This window comes from Thermobia domestica, chromosome 16 (genome assembly GCF_964235325.1).
Source record: "Thermobia domestica chromosome 16, izTheDome1.hap1.1, whole genome shotgun sequence".
NCBI classification, from domain to species: domain Eukaryota; kingdom Metazoa; phylum Arthropoda; class Insecta; order Zygentoma; family Lepismatidae; genus Thermobia; species Thermobia domestica.
Genome location: NC_137469.1, coordinates 111,361,385 through 111,381,896, shown reverse-complemented (window position 1 = coordinate 111,381,896; position 20,512 = coordinate 111,361,385). Strand labels below are relative to the sequence as shown.

General features: G+C 34.7%; 1 protein-coding gene across 3 annotated transcripts in view; it reads left to right on the top strand.

Annotated features, from left to right (window-relative positions):
- LOC145673351 (neurotrimin-like) overlaps positions 1-20,512 on the top strand; it is a 610,638-nt gene that overhangs the window by 307,795 nt on the left and 282,331 nt on the right. For all 3 annotated transcript variants that reach the window (XM_081742982.1, XM_081742980.1, XM_081742981.1), the window contains one exon: positions 19,393-19,475. In XM_081742982.1, the coding sequence (XP_081599108.1) occupies positions 19,394-19,475 (82 nt within the window). In that variant the 5' untranslated portion in view covers position 19,393. The remainder of the gene's footprint in view (positions 1-19,392; positions 19,476-20,512) is intronic.

Here is a 20,512-nt window from a genome sequence, read left to right as displayed (position 1 = left end):
AAATTGGCAACAAGGTACCAGCAAAGTTGAGGTGGCTGCAAGAACGCGTTGAAAGTATCACGTCGAAATACAATTTGTCAGGGTGTTGTCTTCCTTTCCGTGCCTGTGTGTCTGCCACTTTCCATGATTCTTTTTCTTCACTCTCTTTCCTGCTTTTTCTTCACTTCTTCTCTGTCTCCTTTCTTCGTAGGTTATACTGTAGGGAAAGGATATCCAAAAGAGAAGTGAAAGGAATAGTAAGGATGGATAGATACTGTTTCTTTTCAAATAAACTTTTTTTTTGTTAGAAAACTTTCTTTGTTTCTTTCTAACTGTGTGACTGAGTTTTGTTTTCCCTTGATAACTTGCACGACCTCTGGTTCAAAGTTGTTCTTCTGTTTTATTTCAAAAAGACAGTTTTCTACATTGTCTTCAACTCGACAACGAATTGACAAGAACTAGCCGTGTCGTGTAGTGTCTAGGTACAAAATGTAACTTCTTATCGATCTCTCTCTCTCTCTCTCTTTTTTTTTTTTAAATGTCTGTATTACGTTACTCAGAGAAGTGCTATTTTTGGAGTGGGGGTTGTAAATTCCGGTTTGTACTACACATTACATATTTATGATAGCAAAGCTTCAGGAGATTTTTGTGAAGATTTTTTTTTTCATAAATGAATTGCAGATTTATCTACTTCACTTGAATTATCATGTTTTATTTTTTGAATACTAACATTGTAAAAATTACAATAACATCGATTTTACTGTGTTCTTAGACTTTCAAACAATTCTATTCTTAAGTATGGGACGATACCGTCTGTCCATCAAGAGATGTCAGAGCAAAAACTGTTATCAGATAGTGAGATCGCTTTTACGTGGATTCAGCGTCATAAGGATACTATCTATCTCCGTCACTATAACTCAATTCAAGTGAATGCAGTTTTCTTCGAAGTACACATCCGTTTCAATCCCCCCTCCGTCGTTAGCCAACCGTCCCCCGAAGCAAAGATATATACAGGGTGTTAATGAATCATACTGACAAACTGAAAGAGATGATTCCTCACTTCAAAATAATAGAAATAGTTCATGAGGATCATAATAGTTCATGGCGAAGAGTGCATAGTTTCAGAGCTAGGGCAGTCCAAAATCGCGAAAAACCTAAGTTTCAATAGGACCTATTTCGAATTCCATAAACTGTGGATGGTGGTCCTTATCAGCGTAAAGAAAGCCAACAGCCACAACTCCATATGAACTTTTTTCTCTTATTTTGATATAAGGAATCACCTCCTACTGTTTGTCGGTATAGTGCATTAACAACCTGTATATATATATTGCCATTATATCTCATTCTTATGCTGGACATGCCCTTTAGCAAATATCATCCCGGTACATCTCCTTCATATTTTTATTTTGCCCCTCCTCCTCCTAACATTTTCTAGAAAAACATGTGATCAGAAGTAGTATAAATCTGCTACTTCAGGTTGCAAACAGGTGCATATAGAAAAAAAAACTATAGTAAACTCGCGATTACTCGCAGCTCAGTAATCGCGGATAATCCGCAAAATGGCCGATAAAGGACATAATAGCTTTCTGTACTTACAAGTTTATAAGGTTTACTTTTTCACAAAAAAAAAAAAAAAATCGTCACTGCTTTTGCTTTTTCGTCTTAAAATCCCTCTTCTTTATTGGTAAGCATATGTACCATCGGCTCAGGAGATCCGGGTTAAAACTCGGTGGGATCTTATGTGTTGGGATTCCACGTTAAGCGCTAGGCTCATATTCTCATGTAGCCTCGATTTTGCAAAGGACACTAAATTCAGATTAAACAAGCAAAACTCTTTTTTATGTGTGATTGAAGCTTTTTAACAAGATAGTTTTAATACCGTAATTTATCGTCACAAAAAAGAAGACCGCCAATAATTGAAAGTTACTCTATAAGAAATAGCAAAAAAAAAAAAAAAAAACACTACAAATTAAATGTTCCATAGATAGATTCCGTGTGCACTCCTACTCCTCTATTAATACCGGAAGTGATATAAATGTACTTTTTCCGGTTTAAGAGTTGGATCTTCCTAGAGCAAAAGCGGAAAAAGTAGATTTTTTTTTTTTTTTTTTTTTTACATAGATTCAACATGTCATTTCTATCCTCTATTCAAACCGGGTTCAACATTTTATTTCCATTGTGCGAGAACATTACAATAGAGGGAGATTATTTATAGATTCAAAGAATTGATTGCATACCAGCTCTAGTTCCTCTAATGAAACCTACACCACTGAACGCTATACGAATTTCATCTGTTGCCCTTGTGGTAGGTAAGAGATCCATCACTGGCGATTTTAATATTGTATCTTTATAAATAACTTCCCATTAAGAACGCAACTTTCGAAATGCCCGCAATTTCAGTTCCAGTAAGTTGGCAGCACTGGACATTATCTATATGATTTCGATTGTTATCTATGTGATTAGTAGTCACGGAGCGCCGAATAGCACATAATCGTTATTTGTCTTCTGTACGGGTAACAATGGAACACACACCATATTTATAGTAAATTTTTTTATTATAACAACACGCTGTTCCGTCGTGAAGCACACCATTCCTACCCGTACAGAAGACAAATAACGATTATGTGCTATTCGGCACTCTGTGACTACTAATCACATAGATAACAAGCGAAATCACATAGATAACGTCCAGTGCTGCCAACTTATTGAAACTGAAATGGCAAACATTTCGAAAGTTGCGTTCCTTATGGGATACAATTTACTTTGGAAGTCTTGTAGTTTCATGATGCGGCACAAATCTTACTTTCTTTTTTTTATTATTATTATTAACTTATATTAAGAATCTCGTTTCTTGAGAACCTCATATTGAAGAAATGTAAATTTAGATTAGCAAATGCTCACTTGGTGATTTACACATCTTGAGCTACTAGTATAGTGTATAGAATCGATCCTGCGCCCTCAACGTTTTCAAATGTAAAGTCACACATGAAGCTGATACCCTGCTATATTTTATAAAAATAATACGTATGTTACCTTTAAGATTATTGCGTTATTATAGTAATGTGTCCGTTGCTGTTTGGACTGTGTGTTTCATTCTTGAGAATATAAGTATCAATGTTAGGAAAATGAAACAACAATAGATACAATCAGGGGCGGACCCACTGGGCCCGAAACTCCCAAAATTTTGTAACTCGACTAACATTTATAGACTTTCTTAACAGAACTATACTTGTTTGTCAGAGAAATGGTCGGTTTTGGCTAAAGATTTGATTTTTTCACGTCATCTGTACTCTTTCTTTTCTTATAAAAATAATCTAGTTATATCATGTTTTTCTCAAAATGTAGGTGGTAGTAATTAGCAATTACTTATTGTCTTTTCAGGTGCAAAATAGGTAGATTCAATATTGCACAGGCGTATTGGACCCACCAAAAATACTGTGGACTCCTCCCAGCAAATATTTCTGGGTGCGCGCCTGGATACAATCAATTCCACCAGATTGGCAACTAACGACATTTCCTTTTTACTCCAAGAAATTGAATTTTTCTCCCAATTTTCTCGAAAACTATACATGAGAATTCAAATTTAGGTATGAATTTTGTTAAGCTCAATATGATCAATTAACTGATGTGTACCTTATCGTTAGACAATATTGCAATTAAATAAACTTTATAGAATTAATCAAAATTACCGGAAATATCCCATTAACTGGCAATAGCAATGTTGACCAAATTTCAATTATATTAACAACTAACAATTAATCTGTAAGTTTAATTGTTAGCTGTAATTAACAATTGAAATAATTAATGATCAATTGTTAATTATAGCTGGCCATTAATCAATGAGAATCAATTTCAATTAATCAATCAATTGAAAGTAATGGTTGTGGAAAGTAATTAAATTCAGTCATTCAATTGCAATTGAATGTAATTTACAATTAATTCAAAATTGCAATTAATTTTCACAGCAATTACTTTCAATAGATTGATTAATTGCAATTGACTTTACTTGATTAGTGCTCAAAACTGCTGTATAGTATCATCTTGCTAGTGTCATAATGAAAAGATAAGTTAGTGAATACTTTAGTATCAGTTTCATGTTAATAGATGGAGTAGTTAACGTAAAGAATCATTCTTCTCTTTATAAGAAATGCCGTTTTTCTCAAAAACTACGCATAAGGATTTACACTCGCACATATAATTGTGTTCAGCTCAATGAAAGCTATTAATTGGTACATGTCCCACCTTTGGACAATTTTTCCATTACATATTACTAGGTAATAATATTGTAGTGTTTAATGTTATTATACATAGAGATATATTGTTTGCAGACTATTTTACAAACACGAATATATTACTAGTATTATACGTATCATAAATAAACCGTAGAAACCTTGGCTTTTGCCATTCAACGTTACCGAAAATGACGCTGACGTGAAATTAGATCCTTGTTTGTAAGCGAAATCTTAGGAGAATTCAATTAACTTGTGAAAATCCCAATTAACTAGTTATCACTCGACGTGTAATTGATATATTAAGTTCAAGGACATAAAATTACACTATATTTTTCTTTCTTTTAATCTTTCTGGATAACATATTGATTTTATGTCTTTTCGAATTACATACTAACGGTTCTTATATTCGTTACTCAAGACCAAGATTTTTTCAAGTCCATCTCAAGGTAAAAGAAAATTAAAGCAGCGCGTTAAAAATTTCATTCATTCACTCTTTCTTTTTCAGAACATTTAAGATATTTATAGTACTTATTGTTGAAATATTACTTTCAGTCTTGGTGAACAGAGTTTAAGGATTATTGAGCATGATTTAGTACGTACTGTGATAGTTCTAAATATACAATGTATACCATGTAAATTAGAACAAGCATCGTAACTTTTAAGGTGAAAATATGCCAATTGGGGATGCCAAACATATACTGTAAAAAGTGGATATACAAATAAAATACATATTTTTTCGAAAAAATAATTGTAGAAATGTAATCATTGATTATTTTAATGTTCTACGTTTATGTCTTGTATGCAAAAGAGCATAGAAAGTAAATAAGTATACAAGTATTGTTGGGATAAGAATTAGAGGGGAAACAAGGAAACCTTGAGAACTCCCCCCCTACACACACACATTGTTGTCTATCACAAAATCGCATGGCCTGATATCAAACAAGAGAATCGTCGCAACAAAGGTGAGAAATCTACCACTGATCCGTCATGTCCCAAAATCATTTAGAATTCTTTAAGCTTAACTGTTTAGTTACAAATTTCCGGTTAAAACTTTAAGTCCAAGCTTCCATGAAATATAGATGCCTTCCATGCAATATGAGAGGTTCAACAATTAAGAAGGGTGTAACTTAATAATTGTAACAAACATCATACACACATCAAGACTCTACAGTACAGGAGTGAGGCTATTGTGTTGCGTTGAATAGGACAAGTAGCAGTATTCGGCTAAAATATCTTGCATTTCAAACCACGAAAAGGAAGACACGCTATTCATGTATGGTCGTGCAGATGGCAGCTGGTTTGAAGCAGTACGATTCTATCAATAGCGTTTCCCTAACTGACGCCAATCATCAAGCAGTATGTTTGCAGCAATTTATCGGCGCATGTGTAAAACAGGGACCGTACAACCTGGCCATGTTGATATTGGTCTACCCCGATGTGTACGAACAACTGTTATGGACGAACGTGTGTTTGAATCTATGGACAATAAGCAAGATAAAATATGAGGGAACTTAGCCGTCAAATGCATGTTAATCACATGACTGTGTGGCATACGTCATGAAAAGCCATGTACACATACTAACTGCAAAGGGTGCAAGGACTGAGAAGCAGATTTTCAACTATATGAAGCATTCTGCCAGTGGTTCATTCAACAGACCACAACCATTATCCTGTTTCAGATATCAGCACTGTTCACTGACGAGACCACATTTGGAAGGGATGGTATCACCAACATGCAAAGCACACGCACACGTGGGCACATGCACATCCCCTTAGTACGGTTGTCACTCATCAACAGCAATTTGAACTCAATGTATGGTGTGATATTATCAATAATCAACTGATCGCCCCACAATACTATCCCTAAGACTGAATGGAGCACAATACTTTACCTTCCTGCAGAGCACAATGACAGAATTATTAGAAAATGTTCCACAAGCGATTCATCTCAACATGTGATGCATACATGAAGGGGCTCCCGCGCAATTCAATGTGAATGTTTACCTGTAATTGAACACTAACTTCCCAAGATCGAGCGTGACGGTTCAGTGTATTGGCCTGCCCGGTCTCCGGACCTGAATCCACTGGATTTTTATCTGTGGGGACATATTAAAAGTGTGGTATATTCTACTCTTGTCAACGGTGTCAACGACTTAGAGCAGTGTAACCATGACGCTTGTGCAACTGTTCGCCACTGCCCAGTTATCTTCGAACGGGTTCTCCAATCCATGCTCCGATGTTGTCATACATGCATTTTTGCCAATGATAGACATTTTGAATGTCTCCTATGATGTGCCCGACCAACGTACATTTGTGTCTCTCTGCACCTTGATATCTACCGCTTCGAACTTAATATTCCCATGCTTTTGGCCCTCGCTAACTCTGCCAACATGGTATATGTTCATAGAAGCCTTTTTCCTTATCTCGGTGTCAGGAATCACTTCCCGAGGTTCGTTAACAAATCTTGAAGTTGACGCAGTTGTATATACACTCCCATTCAAAACAAAAAGGACAGTCATACGGACAATTATTAGAACTTGAAAAAGAGGATATATCTGGATAATAAGAAACGTCTGATAACCCTACACTACACAATTATGAAACTGTTAAATAATATTTGCTTCGCACCTACAGCTAGATGCATTTTAGTTAATTGGAAAATGAACATTCCATGAACATTAACATTAACAATAATTTACAAATATACGGGGAGTGGTATATACCCCTAAAAAGAAGACTCATTTTCCTATTTTGTCACCAATATTCCCATTTTTCTTAAAACCCGCCCTGTTCAATTTTATAGCTCGATAAAGAGAACATGTCTGTGTAACAAAAGACGCCTGATAACCTTAGCCGTAGGTACACATTGTGAGTCGAAAATTACAAATGTCACTCACATATTTTGTAAATATTTAGGATAATTTTGGGTCCCGCAGTATAACATGTCCCTCTTAGGCGTAAATCATGAAGCTGAAACTTTTCTTAAAATTCGGGATATCCTGGCTATTTAGCGACTGGTGAAAACCCTCAAATACAAATGTATGTATTATTGTATTATTGTATTATGTATTATTGCAATATACAAATGTATGTATTATTGAGCTTTCTTGAAATTAATTATGTCTGTCTTATACTAACTCCATCTATCACACACGTTTTAGAAAATATCTTTAATAGAACATATTATGTTTTGGATAAAGCCATCCTAAGTCGATGCGTCATTTTAAGAATATCACTCTCCTAGTGAAACAAACGCGCTAAAGAACAAAGATGTCAAATTCGCATTAACTTAACTGCAACTCGTGTTCGAAAGGCTCACTGAAACTGGGGCTCAACAATTTAAAAGTTAATCCGGTTGAGCGAGTTTCGAACTTGCGAGTTTGAACATGAACAGCCGAGTCTCTCTTTACATGTATTATAGCTTAATTTATCTGGCGTGAATGTAGAAATTCGCCTGAATGAATAGCTAGATCCTAACAGGCTTTCTTCATAACACTGGCTTAAAGTCCCTTTACACAGAAAAATATTACAAGTTTCAGTTCCTCATAATGTCTGTCATTGACGTTTCTCTGTTCGTGAACTCGCACCCAAACCATCAAATGTTCCTTAACACACTGAAATCAATTGTATCCGCCATTGTGTTAGGCCTTCTCTCCTGATATATCTTCCCCAAGTACCACTGTCAACATGGCATTATCTTAATTGAAACAAGATAATAACAAAATATTAACAATAAGAATAGTAATTATTATTAATAATAAATGAATAAACATTAATGTAAACATTAACACGCCAATAATAATAATAATAATATTGATAAAGATACTAATGAGAAAAATAACTCGTCATACTTTAGTATGTAAATGGACTTTTCGTCCACCCTATACATGATTCCAATCCTTGAAAACTGTTTATTCGAAATGACAAATAGAGATTGAAATTATTTTACTTCGCCAACACCGAGCTCCAGGAAAGATATTTATTCTGACCAGGCGCTCAGAAAGAAATTTCTATTGGGAGGGGTCTAAGCTTAGAGGGTCCAATATTACAAGCCACTAAGTCTACTAAACGGGTATTATTCTGAACCCGAAAATACGATAACTAATTATAAAATACTTCTACCTATATTTTCAGAGAAAACGATACGAATAGATTGTTTTTATAAGGAAAGGGGTACAGATGAAATGGAAGATCAAATTTTCATGCTACATCAAACATCAATTATTTACCTGTTAAACAAGTATAATTTTGTTGAGAAAGTGCACAAATGTATGTTGAGTTAGGAAATTGGGTGATCCGGACCTGGTGCCCACCCGTTCGTGGGCCCCTGAGTCTGACTTGAAAATTTGACTTTATATTAAATGTAGCCTGAGTCGGTGGTATGGTCTCGTAATCCATCTCTTTCTTAGAGGCGAAGTGGTGAGGAACGACTTATACCTGTACTCTGAGGATTGATTTTGCACCCGCCAACTTCACCGGATTTGAGCACATGTTAATTGTACCTCGCGTCCTTTATAAGAATGAAAAAAAGTAAAAACTCCCAACTCCATAGAAGTAACAATATTTAAGAGACCAGTGTACATTCATACTAACACGACAGCGTGTAGTAAGAAATATCCGTACTTAAAACAAGATCAAACTTGAAATTCATATAAACATTATCACTAGTCTAGTCAGGACCATTAGATTTACTTAAAGCTTTAAGTGAGCACAATTCAATTAATTACAAGATATTTCCCTATCATAACTGACAGTTTGAATATTCTAGGAGATATACATTCCACTCACTCTATCTGATATTTTGCATTGCTAACCATCACTAATTCATGAAGAAATCAACTGTAGGAGACATGGGAAATGTGCCAGATAGATGTCGTATCACATAAAGTGGATTCAGCCCCACAGGTCGTGCAAATTGAATGAAGACACAGTCCTCAACGACATTTGTACCTCTACGAATTCCCCAATCGCGTAGATTGTTGCACGTACGGGTTATCTGGCAGCTGTTATGTGGTGCTATCCTCTTCACAAATCTAAAGCCATTAAATGAACCAAAGAAAAGTTGGCACTACTCACGTACAGTACAGAATATATATTAAAAATTCAAGTGATAACGTATTTTAGACGTAATCTTTTTTTTTTTTTTTTTTTTTAACGCTTATGGAGAATTGAACCATCTACTCCATGCACTAGAAGTAAGCGCTCTACTGTTCAAAATTATTGATAGAGATAATTGTTACTGTAATAATCAATCTGAGAGAGCATATTCCTTAGAAATTCAGGTGCGGTGAATCGTCATCAGACATTCAATACAATACAATTGCTCTACAATATTATACTTACTTTTCCTTCCGTCAACCGTAAGTGGTTTAAGTAGACAATTTTCAGTTTTAACGTTGATCACCAAAAAGCAAAAAACAGTAATAGACAACGAGAATCGGTTTTCTTCAATTCATTTAGTATCCAAGAATAGATTCCGTATCCACCATTCAAACCGGAAGTAGTCAAAATATACTACTACTTCCGGTTTTAATTTTAATCTTTAGATCCTAAATACCACTTGGAGTAGGAGATAACAAGAAACATTTTTACGATATGCATCCAATATGCCAAGCATAAGTTTCACCTCAGTTTTTATTCTTCTACAGAAACCGGAAGTAGTAGAAACTAGTAAAACTTCCGGTTTCAATACTGGTTCTAATATACTAAAGAGATGCCGAGAGACTGTTTTTTAATATGAATTTAACATCCGAAGGGCAGGTGCTACCTCTGATTGTGTTCCTCTATTAGTTATACATTTACTACTTCCGGTTTTAGTAATGAATTCGGGTAGCTTTTAAAGCTTCACAGTGTGAAATGAAATTAAATTGTTCCAAATATACTTTTGGGCCAACATATTGCTTTCAAGATTGGTTAGTTGCATACGATGGAACCAAAGGATATATCATCAGACTCCTAAATGTATTAACGTCTCATGCCTTTTCTTTTGTACGCAAGTTTGAAAATAATTTATTGAATCTGTTAATATAGAAATACTATAGAATTGATCTAATTTTTAAAAGAATAATTTAAAAAATCTGTTCTCACACTGATCAAATCTTTCCGAACTTATAGATGAAACAACATTTATGCCGGATTATTAAGCTTTTGAGCATGATACTATGTACAGGCAGCCATTACAAACCTACTTATTTGTTTGTTTATTTCAATGTGAAACGCACATCGAATTTATGTGAGACGCACATGTGCACCCAGTGCAGGTGTGCACCCAGAATTTTTTTTTCTTGGAAGGGGTCCAAATTTGGGGAGTAAAATTACGAGACACTACGTCCATGTAGTATTGAACCCGTGTTATTCTACACCCAATAAGGTGGTAAGTAGTTGTGCAGTAGTCACCTATATCCTCAGCAAAGAATAATAGAACTGGATTGCTTTTATAAGGAAAAAGAGAGTACAAATGAAGTGTAAGGTCAAAATCTGTAGGCTACATCAATCGTTTCTCTACTAAACAAATACAGTTCTACTAATAAAGTATACCATACAAATATATGCCGAGTTACCAAGTTATTTCGGGTGGGTCGGACCCGGTGAACCTCGCATGTGAGTGTGACCCTGGTTCAATGCTCTCTCACCGCGAATCGAATCCCAGAACCCGTGTACCAAAACAGTTCACGCTAACCACTAGACCAACGGAGAGGACGACAAATCTACAACAGTAAAGCTATTTTGTAGCATTGCTGCTACTAAGAGTTTGAAATTGTGTGGCAAAATAACACAAACAGTATATTTCTCAGAAATAACCAACTACTATAAAATTAACTGCTTGTAAATATTAGTGTTGAAGTTACGATGTTATGTGTCGTAATGTACAAACAAACTTCATTCTACAAGTATAGAAATTAGAGTAATTTGAGGTCACATAATTAAATTAACATGGTACTAATTATGTCAGATACAGAATTCAGAAGATGAACGTTTAGAAAAAAAGATAAAAATAACCGTCCTATTTTCTTTGATAAAGTATGTGCCTTTTATTCGTTAAGTCAGGTAAGCAAATGAGCCCGCTCGACTTCTCTTTCAAACATTTACCAACCTCTTTCCAGTGTTCGCTTCAAGTACATGTAAACAAAAACGGAATTTATTCATTCACCAAACCACGCTCGCATCTCAATTTAACAAATGTTACGTTTGAAAAATCAACAGCTGATGTCAACTGAAGCTATGAATCACTTGTTACACGCGCGAAATATCAATGTGGAATGATTTTTGTCTGTATTTGTTATTGATATATATATATCAATAAATCTTCTTGAACCAAACAATGTGTGTGGGGTATGAAACCTCATGCGTAGTTTTCAGGAAACTTTGAAAAATTGATTTCTTTATAAATCTAAACATAAATAGTTGTAGAGAACAACAACACTTACTGAGCTAAAACTGATAACCTCATTAAGAAACTGAAATGAAATAATTCAGTTTAACGTCACACGATTATGCTCTTTTGGCTAAGGAAAACGACGATTAAGGCAAGTCAATTATGATGGAAAAATTGGTGGAATTATAAAGTGGGAGGAAACAAGAAACCCCACGGACACGATGTTGTCCACCACATACTTACTTGCTCGCGGATCGCACCAGGGACCTTATGCACCACAGGTAAGCGCTCTACCACTGAGCCACCGTGCCTCCATGATATCCTCATTAAGCTATTCATTATGATACTAGAAAGATGACAGTATATGTGGGGGACATTCAGAGCACAAGAGAATCATGTCACATTAACAAAGATGAGAGAAAAAATTTTGTACGGAATACGTAATTACAGGAAAAAGCTTACACTGTTTCTGCTCAAAAGAGTTATTTACAATATCCGGGCCTGAATCTTTGAAACTCTGGAAAAAAGTTTCAGATAGAGATCTTGAAAGGTGAAATATGTCCAAAATGACCCCTCCCACACACCGAAAAAGTGGACTTGTTTCCTTTGTGCACTATACGTCCCATTATTAGTTATTGAAATATAGCCTAAAATCATCATAAACTCTTAAATTTTAAATTGTGTTTAAGTAAAATATTGTCCAAATATATTTTATACCTAGTCGATACACCACGCTAAGCTAGACAAAATATTGGTTGGGGGTAAATTTTCACTTGTGTTTTTCCAGAAAATTGAAAAAACGCTTTTAAAAAACTGACAATTTTTATGTTGCTGGAAGTAGTTGTTATTTATTTATATACTGTACTAGCAGCGTTCACCCCGCTTCGCTGCGGTCACCCCGGAACGCAATAAACTTTGTTACTTAGATAATTTTTACTTTTTCGCTTTCAAATTGCAGTAAATGTTAACATTATAGCGCCTGTCATTTATGTTAACCCGCCGAGTCACATGGTCATGCGGGTTGCATATAAATACGTTTATTTTTACCTATGATGAACTAATAACAAAGGATTTGTACGTATGGACACTTGAATGGTCAATTATCTCAAGACACTGGTAATTAAAAATTAAAGTGATATGATAAAAACCATCTAGGGTCCAAATCCTAATAACCCCCCAAAAATGAAAGAAATTGGTTCAGCCGTATTAGCGTGATGAGTTCACAAAGGATTTGTGCGTTCTCTTTTATATATATAGATATGCAGTCTTTGTAGTTTGTGGGGAATTTCCCTAATCTAGGTAAATTTCATAGGTAAATCTCTTAATCAAGGAAAATTTCATAAGTAAATTTTACATAAAGCGGAAAAGATAATTTTTCGATAAAATTTGAAAATCCAGAGAAATTCTCGGGTTAACTAATTGAAAAATATAAATGCTGAAATTTTACTTTGTTGTTCAGAAATAAACCAATACAATAGGAATAGTGTGTGTCTGTGTGTAAGTGTATTTAAAGTAGCATAATTTGCACTCATTATTTTTTTAGGTATATTTCTGTGTAATTTTTGTTTTTGTTGTTAAAAGATGAAGGAAAAAGTAAAAAAGAAGCAAAAAGCAAATGAATGAAACGAATGCGGTTGGCATTTCGTTTAATATTGCTAAATTCAGCGAGGTATCTTAGATTTTTCTCTGGGAAAAAGCATTAATACGCATATTTGGACCCCTAGAAAAAGTTGTTTTCGTAATTCTTGGACCCCCTCTTTACATCTTACTCTTGTTGTTTCCCCAGAGCCTGTGGGCGTCCCACACGGCAAAGTCTGCGGGGTCGTTAGTTACGCCTCTGGGATCATTCCATACATGACAAATTAATTAAGGGGACAATATTCACAAATCTCAAAGCCATATGAATAAATATTATTTCTAGGGCCCCTAATAGTAGCCTAGGCTTTTTCTTACTGAAATGGGCCCACGACTCATTTTTGTCTTAAAATGTTTTCCCCTCAAACGGCGGGGAGCTTCCTTGGGGGCAATTGGACACTCAATAAACTAGGGAAATTTTGACAAGAAAACGGAAACTTTTGTGCCAATCGAGGGAACTTTCTTAAGGGAATCTATGAATACTGCGTATATGCAGCAAAATTCAGAATACTGTGGCACCCATGCAGATTATTCGTATTGTTCTTTGTGTTCTACTATCGGTGACATGCACACGCCTTTATCCACATACTACTTGTGAATTTCAATAATGTAAATTGAAGTCATATTTTTACATTAAATTAGTGGAGAAAAAAGACTTTGTTAAAAATCAACAAAGTTAAACGTCAAGAAGCATGCAATATATTTTGTAGTCAAACATTTCTGAAGAGATACACCTTCAAGATGAACAAATGAAAAACAGCAGTTAAATGCCAGAAGAAATCAATAATCACTTCCGTTCAGTCACGCCAATTTTTTATTTCTCAGTGTCGGAAGTTCTAAGAAAAAGAATGCTGTTTCCCCCTTCCCCTTCTCCCAGTTTCCGCAAATAAAAAGAAAACTTACAACATTCAGTCCTAGTCACATCCTCTATCCAGGCCTGCAGCCAACAGAAGCATTAGGAGAGAGAGAATGTAAAGTTTAGAATAGTACACCATATGTTTTACATTGTTACTTGGTGTAATTTACAACACGTATTTAGGAGACGTAAATTCCTAAGTTCTGGATATAAAACTAACAACAGCAGAAACAGTGCAATTGTTTTAAGTGTACTAAGTTTAGATGGATAAAAACATTTTTAGTGCATAAAACAATACTCATTCTTAATATTAGCGACTGTAAATCTGCACACTTTAGTTGAAGCCCAGAAAACAAAAAAATAGTCGTATCACACTGTTGTGGGTTATTTAAGGATCCCTAAAGACAACGAACACTTCTTATTTTTTATCTCTTAGAGAGACAAAGTTCAATAGTCAGATATGTTTTCCATAGTAAGTTTCCGGATGTTGTTACAGACTCACCAAATGTTTAATGTAGGTAGTATATTGCACTGCGGAGAACCGTATGGATATCACGGTAAAGAACGGGAACTTCGTCGGAATGTGGGTATGAAAAAGGATGCAGAAAGTCAACAAGTAACACTTCCAAAGTGTAACACTCCGATTTTGATAAAATTTGGCAGGTAGATACTACACATAAAATAAACGAATACGTGTTTTCTTTATTTTCTGCGGAAAAACGGTTTTAAGGGGCAAAAGCCCCCACACAAAAGTTTGAAAGTTGACTCCCAAAAGGCAAGAAGAACTGAACCGAAGTAAATGAAATTGTGCATAGATATTGTAGAAATAAAATGAGGAAATACGGGTTTCGTATTTTCCTGGGAAAAATGGTTGAGTTGGACACGGCCCCCTCCAAACTTTTGATCATGAAATATCAAAAGTGCTAGTAACAATGTGTCAGATGAGCAAAAAGGGCATGAAGAATTAGAACAAAAATTTGTGAAGGACAATAAGCAAAAAATAAACGAATACGGTTTTTTTTTATTTTCGGGAGCAAACGGTTTTAGGGGGCAAAAGCCCCCGTCCAAAAGTTTAGAATTTGACGACCCAAAGTCAAAAGAAGTGGACCGAAATGAATGAAAAGGGCACAAATATTGAAGAGGTAAGATGAGGAAATACGTGTTTCGTATTTTCCTAAAAAGAAAAAGACTTTTGAGTGGACCGAGGCGTTGAGTGGCGGAAGGAGCGAACCGAAGTGAATGAAGTTGTATGTAAATATTTCATATGTAAAATAAGTTCTACAAGTGTCTTCATCCGATTTCTTGAAATTTGGCAGATCAACAACAAGCACAAAGAGTATATAGTGTATTTTATAGTGTTTAAGGAGGCACCTTTAACCCTTACAATGTTTTTCCGCATAAACAAAAACACGTGTCGATTTATTTCCTGTTTACTGTTGATGTGCCAAATTTGAAGCAAAACGGATAGGGACACTTGAGAAACACGAAAGGCCTTATTTTACATAGGGTCTATACAATATCTACACAATTTCATTTGCTTCTGTACACTCCTTCCTGCGCTGTTACGGTAATATTTACTTTTTTCGGATGGTGCCTAGCCCCCAACATTGTTTTTCCGCACAAAATAAAACAAGTTTCATTTACTGTTTTCCAAATTGTCGCTATACGAAGTTTCGTTGCAATTCTCCATATTCTTTAGGAACTTCTGACGTATGCTTATTTGTACTTTTGATATTTCGTAATCAACGGTTTAGAAGGTCCGTGCCTCACTCAACATCTTTTTTCCAGTAAAATAGGAAACCCAATTACCTAATTTTACGTCTACAATATCTGTGCACAATTTCATTCTATTTAGTGCACTTCTTCTTGCCTTTTGGGACTCAAATTTCAACATTTTGGGTGGGGGATTTTGCCCCCCTAAAACCGTTTTTCCACAGAAAATAAAAAAGAACCGTATTCGTTTATTTTTTGCGTATTGCTCCTACACAATGTGTCGTTCCAATTCTTCATGTCCTTTAAGCACTTTTGACATACTGTTATTAGCACCTTTGATATATCACTATAAATGTTTTGGAGGGGTCTTTGTCCCACCAAAACGGTTTTCTTTTTTGCAGGAAAATACGAAACCCATATTCGTGTTTGAACCCATTGTGCTCAATTTCATTCACTTCCGTTCACTTCCTCTGGACTTTCGGGTCTCAACTTTCAAAATTTTGGGTGGGGACTTTTGCCCCCTAAAACCGATTTTCCGCAGAAAATAAAAGAAACACGTATTCGTTTATTTCATGTGTAGTATCTACCTGCCAAATTTGATCAAAATCGGAGTGTTAAACTTCGGAAATGTTACTTGTAAGTAGTACAGAAGACAAGTGGATAGAAGAAATGAAAAGATAATAGAGATAGAGGAGATAGTAGAGGTGGAGAAACAATATGGAAGGCCACTAAAACATAATATTTTGTTCAGCATAGTTTTTGAAAAGATAATTAATTCCAAGGGATGTCGTACAAGGTAAGATGAAACGAAAAAGGATGGAGGAAAGAAAAGGTTATAATTAGAACAGTCTTTGAGTTTAACGTTCCATGGTTTGTCCACCGAGGCTAAGGAAGACGGTGATAATAATAATAATAATAATAATAATAATAATAATAATAATAATAATAATAATAATAATAATAATAATAATAATAACTTTATTTCTAGTACTGTGAACAGTTCATTGGCAAAAATACAGCACTATGTTATTAAAACCCTTATAAAATTTATGTCTAGACTTTAGACACGCCTTCAATTCTTCTCTTCATGATATTGTAGAATAGTCTAAGCTTCCAGTTAATAACTTTTTATCATTATATTTGTTTGTGGTTTATCTGTAAAGGAAAATTCATGATTCCCAAGATCAACTTGAATTTGTCACTAATTGTGTGCAACCGCGCTACTTTGTTATTGACTAGCTTGTGGAATAACTACATATTTTGTAAACTTTCACATGCGTTCTAGGATAAATTAACATTTAATGTAATTCTTTCTGTCTGTGGATATACTGCTTTTATATGAAAGTAATTTTTAAATATTTCTTCCTGAATTCATTCTAATTTAAACGTGTTACATTTGATGTTAGGATACCATTTGAGATTAGACTCAAAGTTTGATTGAACAGTGAAGTTACTTGGTTTGCGCAGAGTTTTATCCTTTTTTTTCAAATTATAAATACTTGTTGATCCCCCAAAGCCTTTGGCTCGTTGTATGCTGTAGGTTAAAAGTTTGCTTAATTAAAAGTTGTCTTTGTTTACAATTAACTTTTTTTCTTTCGTTTGCTCACAAACTAAATGTAGTTACACAAATATTAATGCTTAAATCTTATTATGGTTACAGTGTGTTAATAGTACTACTGGTGTTAAAGCTTGACGTAATGTGCGTTAAAACATGTCGGTTGGTGTTAAAGCTTGTTAAATATTGCATTTTCCTAAAGGTACAGTAGACGGTAAAAATTGTCTGTAGTTTATGTACCATGTTCATGTTGTTTAGTTAATAAATTATATTGTGGCTGACATGGAATAAATGATTGTTGGTAATATATAAGTAATTGCAACATGGCAAAGGAAATCAGGCAGCAAACGTAACGGAGCGGCGATTGTTAACTATTAAAATTAGCGTAACTCGCAGGTACATTTATGTTATATAATAAAGGTAAAAGTTAAATTTATGTATGTTTTTGTTACTGATTATTTAGTAATGATAATCATTATTCGTACAATACATATGGTTATGGATAACTCTCAGAAGCAAGAGGAAAAAATAAATGTATACAATATAGTAATTTTCTTCAAACTGTCCACTTTCTTCAACAGAGGACTAAGAGTACTATGTCTACTCTTTAAATGGCCAGGACGCATAGTATCAAGAGAAATTTCTGTCACTACTATTGTACTTCCGGAATGCGTTTTATGAAAGCAATGCTAGGATGCTGATTATATCGGACTTTGACCTTCAAACAATGAAACAATCTAGAAGTTCGATGCCACCAGTCCGCCATTGGTCTGATGCGTCATACTCTGAGATAGTGTAATGTGTTAAACTCTGATGCCAATGAGACGAGAAGAAACAAGACAGAATTTACTTGACGATATAGCATAGAAGACAGAACCCCTCCAATACTTTCAATTGAGACAGGTACATTCCCTAAGACAAGACATCACTTTTAAGACACCGTTTCCAGAGGAAACAGTCTAAATTCTTGTGTTGTAGGCAACTTACTGTGGGTTTTCCCGGGGTTTACCTTTTCCTCGCACTTTTTTATACCGCCATTTCATTTCTCATAATCAATTCAGTCTCTCTTATCCCCGGATTATAATCGTGAGACGTTAAACTAAAAAGATAGAAAAGAAAAAGAAATACCTTCTCGAAAACATTTTGAGCTATCTTTGCTTTATGTACAAGTGCAAAATTCTGGTAAAACATCGATCCTTACCGTAGTATTTATACCTTATATACTACAACTATTAACTGTAGACATCAAGGTAACAACACAACACTGACTATGAGAACAGAAATGGTATATCAGAACTTCTATCCCTATTATGTATATGATAATTGTGTGTATCAAATGTTAAGTTTGGATCATAAGAAGCCTAAGTTCTAAGACACTAAATCTAAAATTGTTAACAAGATTTCATTTGATTTGATTTCATTTGATTTGGTTTCATTTGATTTGGTTTCATTTGATTTTATTTCATTTTATTTCGTTTGATTTGATCTCACTTCATTTGATTTGATTTAATTTGATTTCACTTCATTTGATTTGATTTGATTTGATTTCACTTCATTTGATTTGATTTGATCTCACTTCATTTGATTTGATTTGATTTCACTTCATTTGATTTGATTTCACTTCATTTGATTTGATTTCACTTCATTTGATTTGATTTGATTTGATTTCACTTCATTTGATTTGATTTGATTTCATTTGATTTGATTTCATTTCATTTCAGTTGATTTTGAGTTTAGTGTCCCTTTTAGGAGAGTAGCTTCACGAGACGTGGACCTACAGCTTAACATGGGATCCGAACCACATAAGCTTCTGCCGGAAATCGCGTACGCTAACCACTTAACCACGAGGGAACTTTACTTGTTAATAAGAAATGTGTTAAATGGAGCATAGTTAAAGAGATCATTCTCAACATCACAAACCTCCAAATATGGATGGCTATAAAGAAATTTATAACGACTATATTTATGTTTAAATTTTTGATAAAGCTAAACAATGTAAACCTTGATAACATTTAATTAATCGTAAACCTTTGTTTGTATTTTCCAGTATGGATCACGTGACGAGGCAGCATGTTCTGCTCGTTATCCTTCTGCTGCCTCCTGTACTTCTTACGTGGACCAACGACAAAGGTAAGTGATTACTCATACCAGATTAAAGTGGGCTTTTTTATTTCAATGTTGCTTGTCAGGCAAAACAAAATAACCGTTAGGACAAGACAATGTGGGTTATCACAGGAAACATTTAAGTCTTCTTTCTATTCAGCGTGTGCAAAAGCAAGTTTGCGGGTGTTATTGCGAAATCGAAGCATTTTTGAATCTTTCTTCTATTATTTGGAGTGTTGCCAATTGGGCCATTTTGTGGCTATATTTAGCCATTTTCACATGATATGTAGGCAGTAAAAATGTACATACTTTAGCTATTCGCTATAATATTGGCCAATTTTACAAATCATTGCCAATTTCTAGTCATTTGTCTTTAGCGATAATTATACAGGTTTATCAATCAAAATTTCGTTTAAAAATACAAAAAGAAATACAATACTTCCTTCTGCGTATAGTAGTGCTTGCTTAAATTGCTAGTCTACAGTGCATTTTATGTACCTTACATGTAACCATGGGCGTCTGCCGTGGGGAGCAAGAGGGCAAAATTGCCCACCACTAGATTTTAAAAACGCGTTCGGTTCTTCGAAGTACATGTCAAAACGTATTAGATATGCTTATTCGTCCACTAAAATATTCAATACCACAAATTTCCAGATACAGATCGTAAATATAAAGTAATGCACTGTGTGTCAATAATAATTGAAGACCACAGGGGAAAAAGGAGGTAAGCCAAGAAATGATCAAAAATGAGTTAACAGCAGAGTAATGTAGCCTGAAAAGTGTCCCACAGTAAGAAGAAGGTTAGTCACTAAGAAATTTAATGCTAAAGAGTTTGCCTACAAGGAAGAAGTAAGTAAGTCAGTGAAAAACAGGGCAATTGTGTAAATTTATAAGAAAAAATTGACTTGCCTCCTTTTCCCCTTGTAATTTTCAATTATTTTACATGCAATACTAGTATTATGTGCAATGAGATGTGTATTTTCGCGACTTCACTTGTATGTCTATCTTTTGCTCTTTTCCCTTGGGAAAAAAATTCTGCGGGCTTTTCAGCCGTGTATTATTCT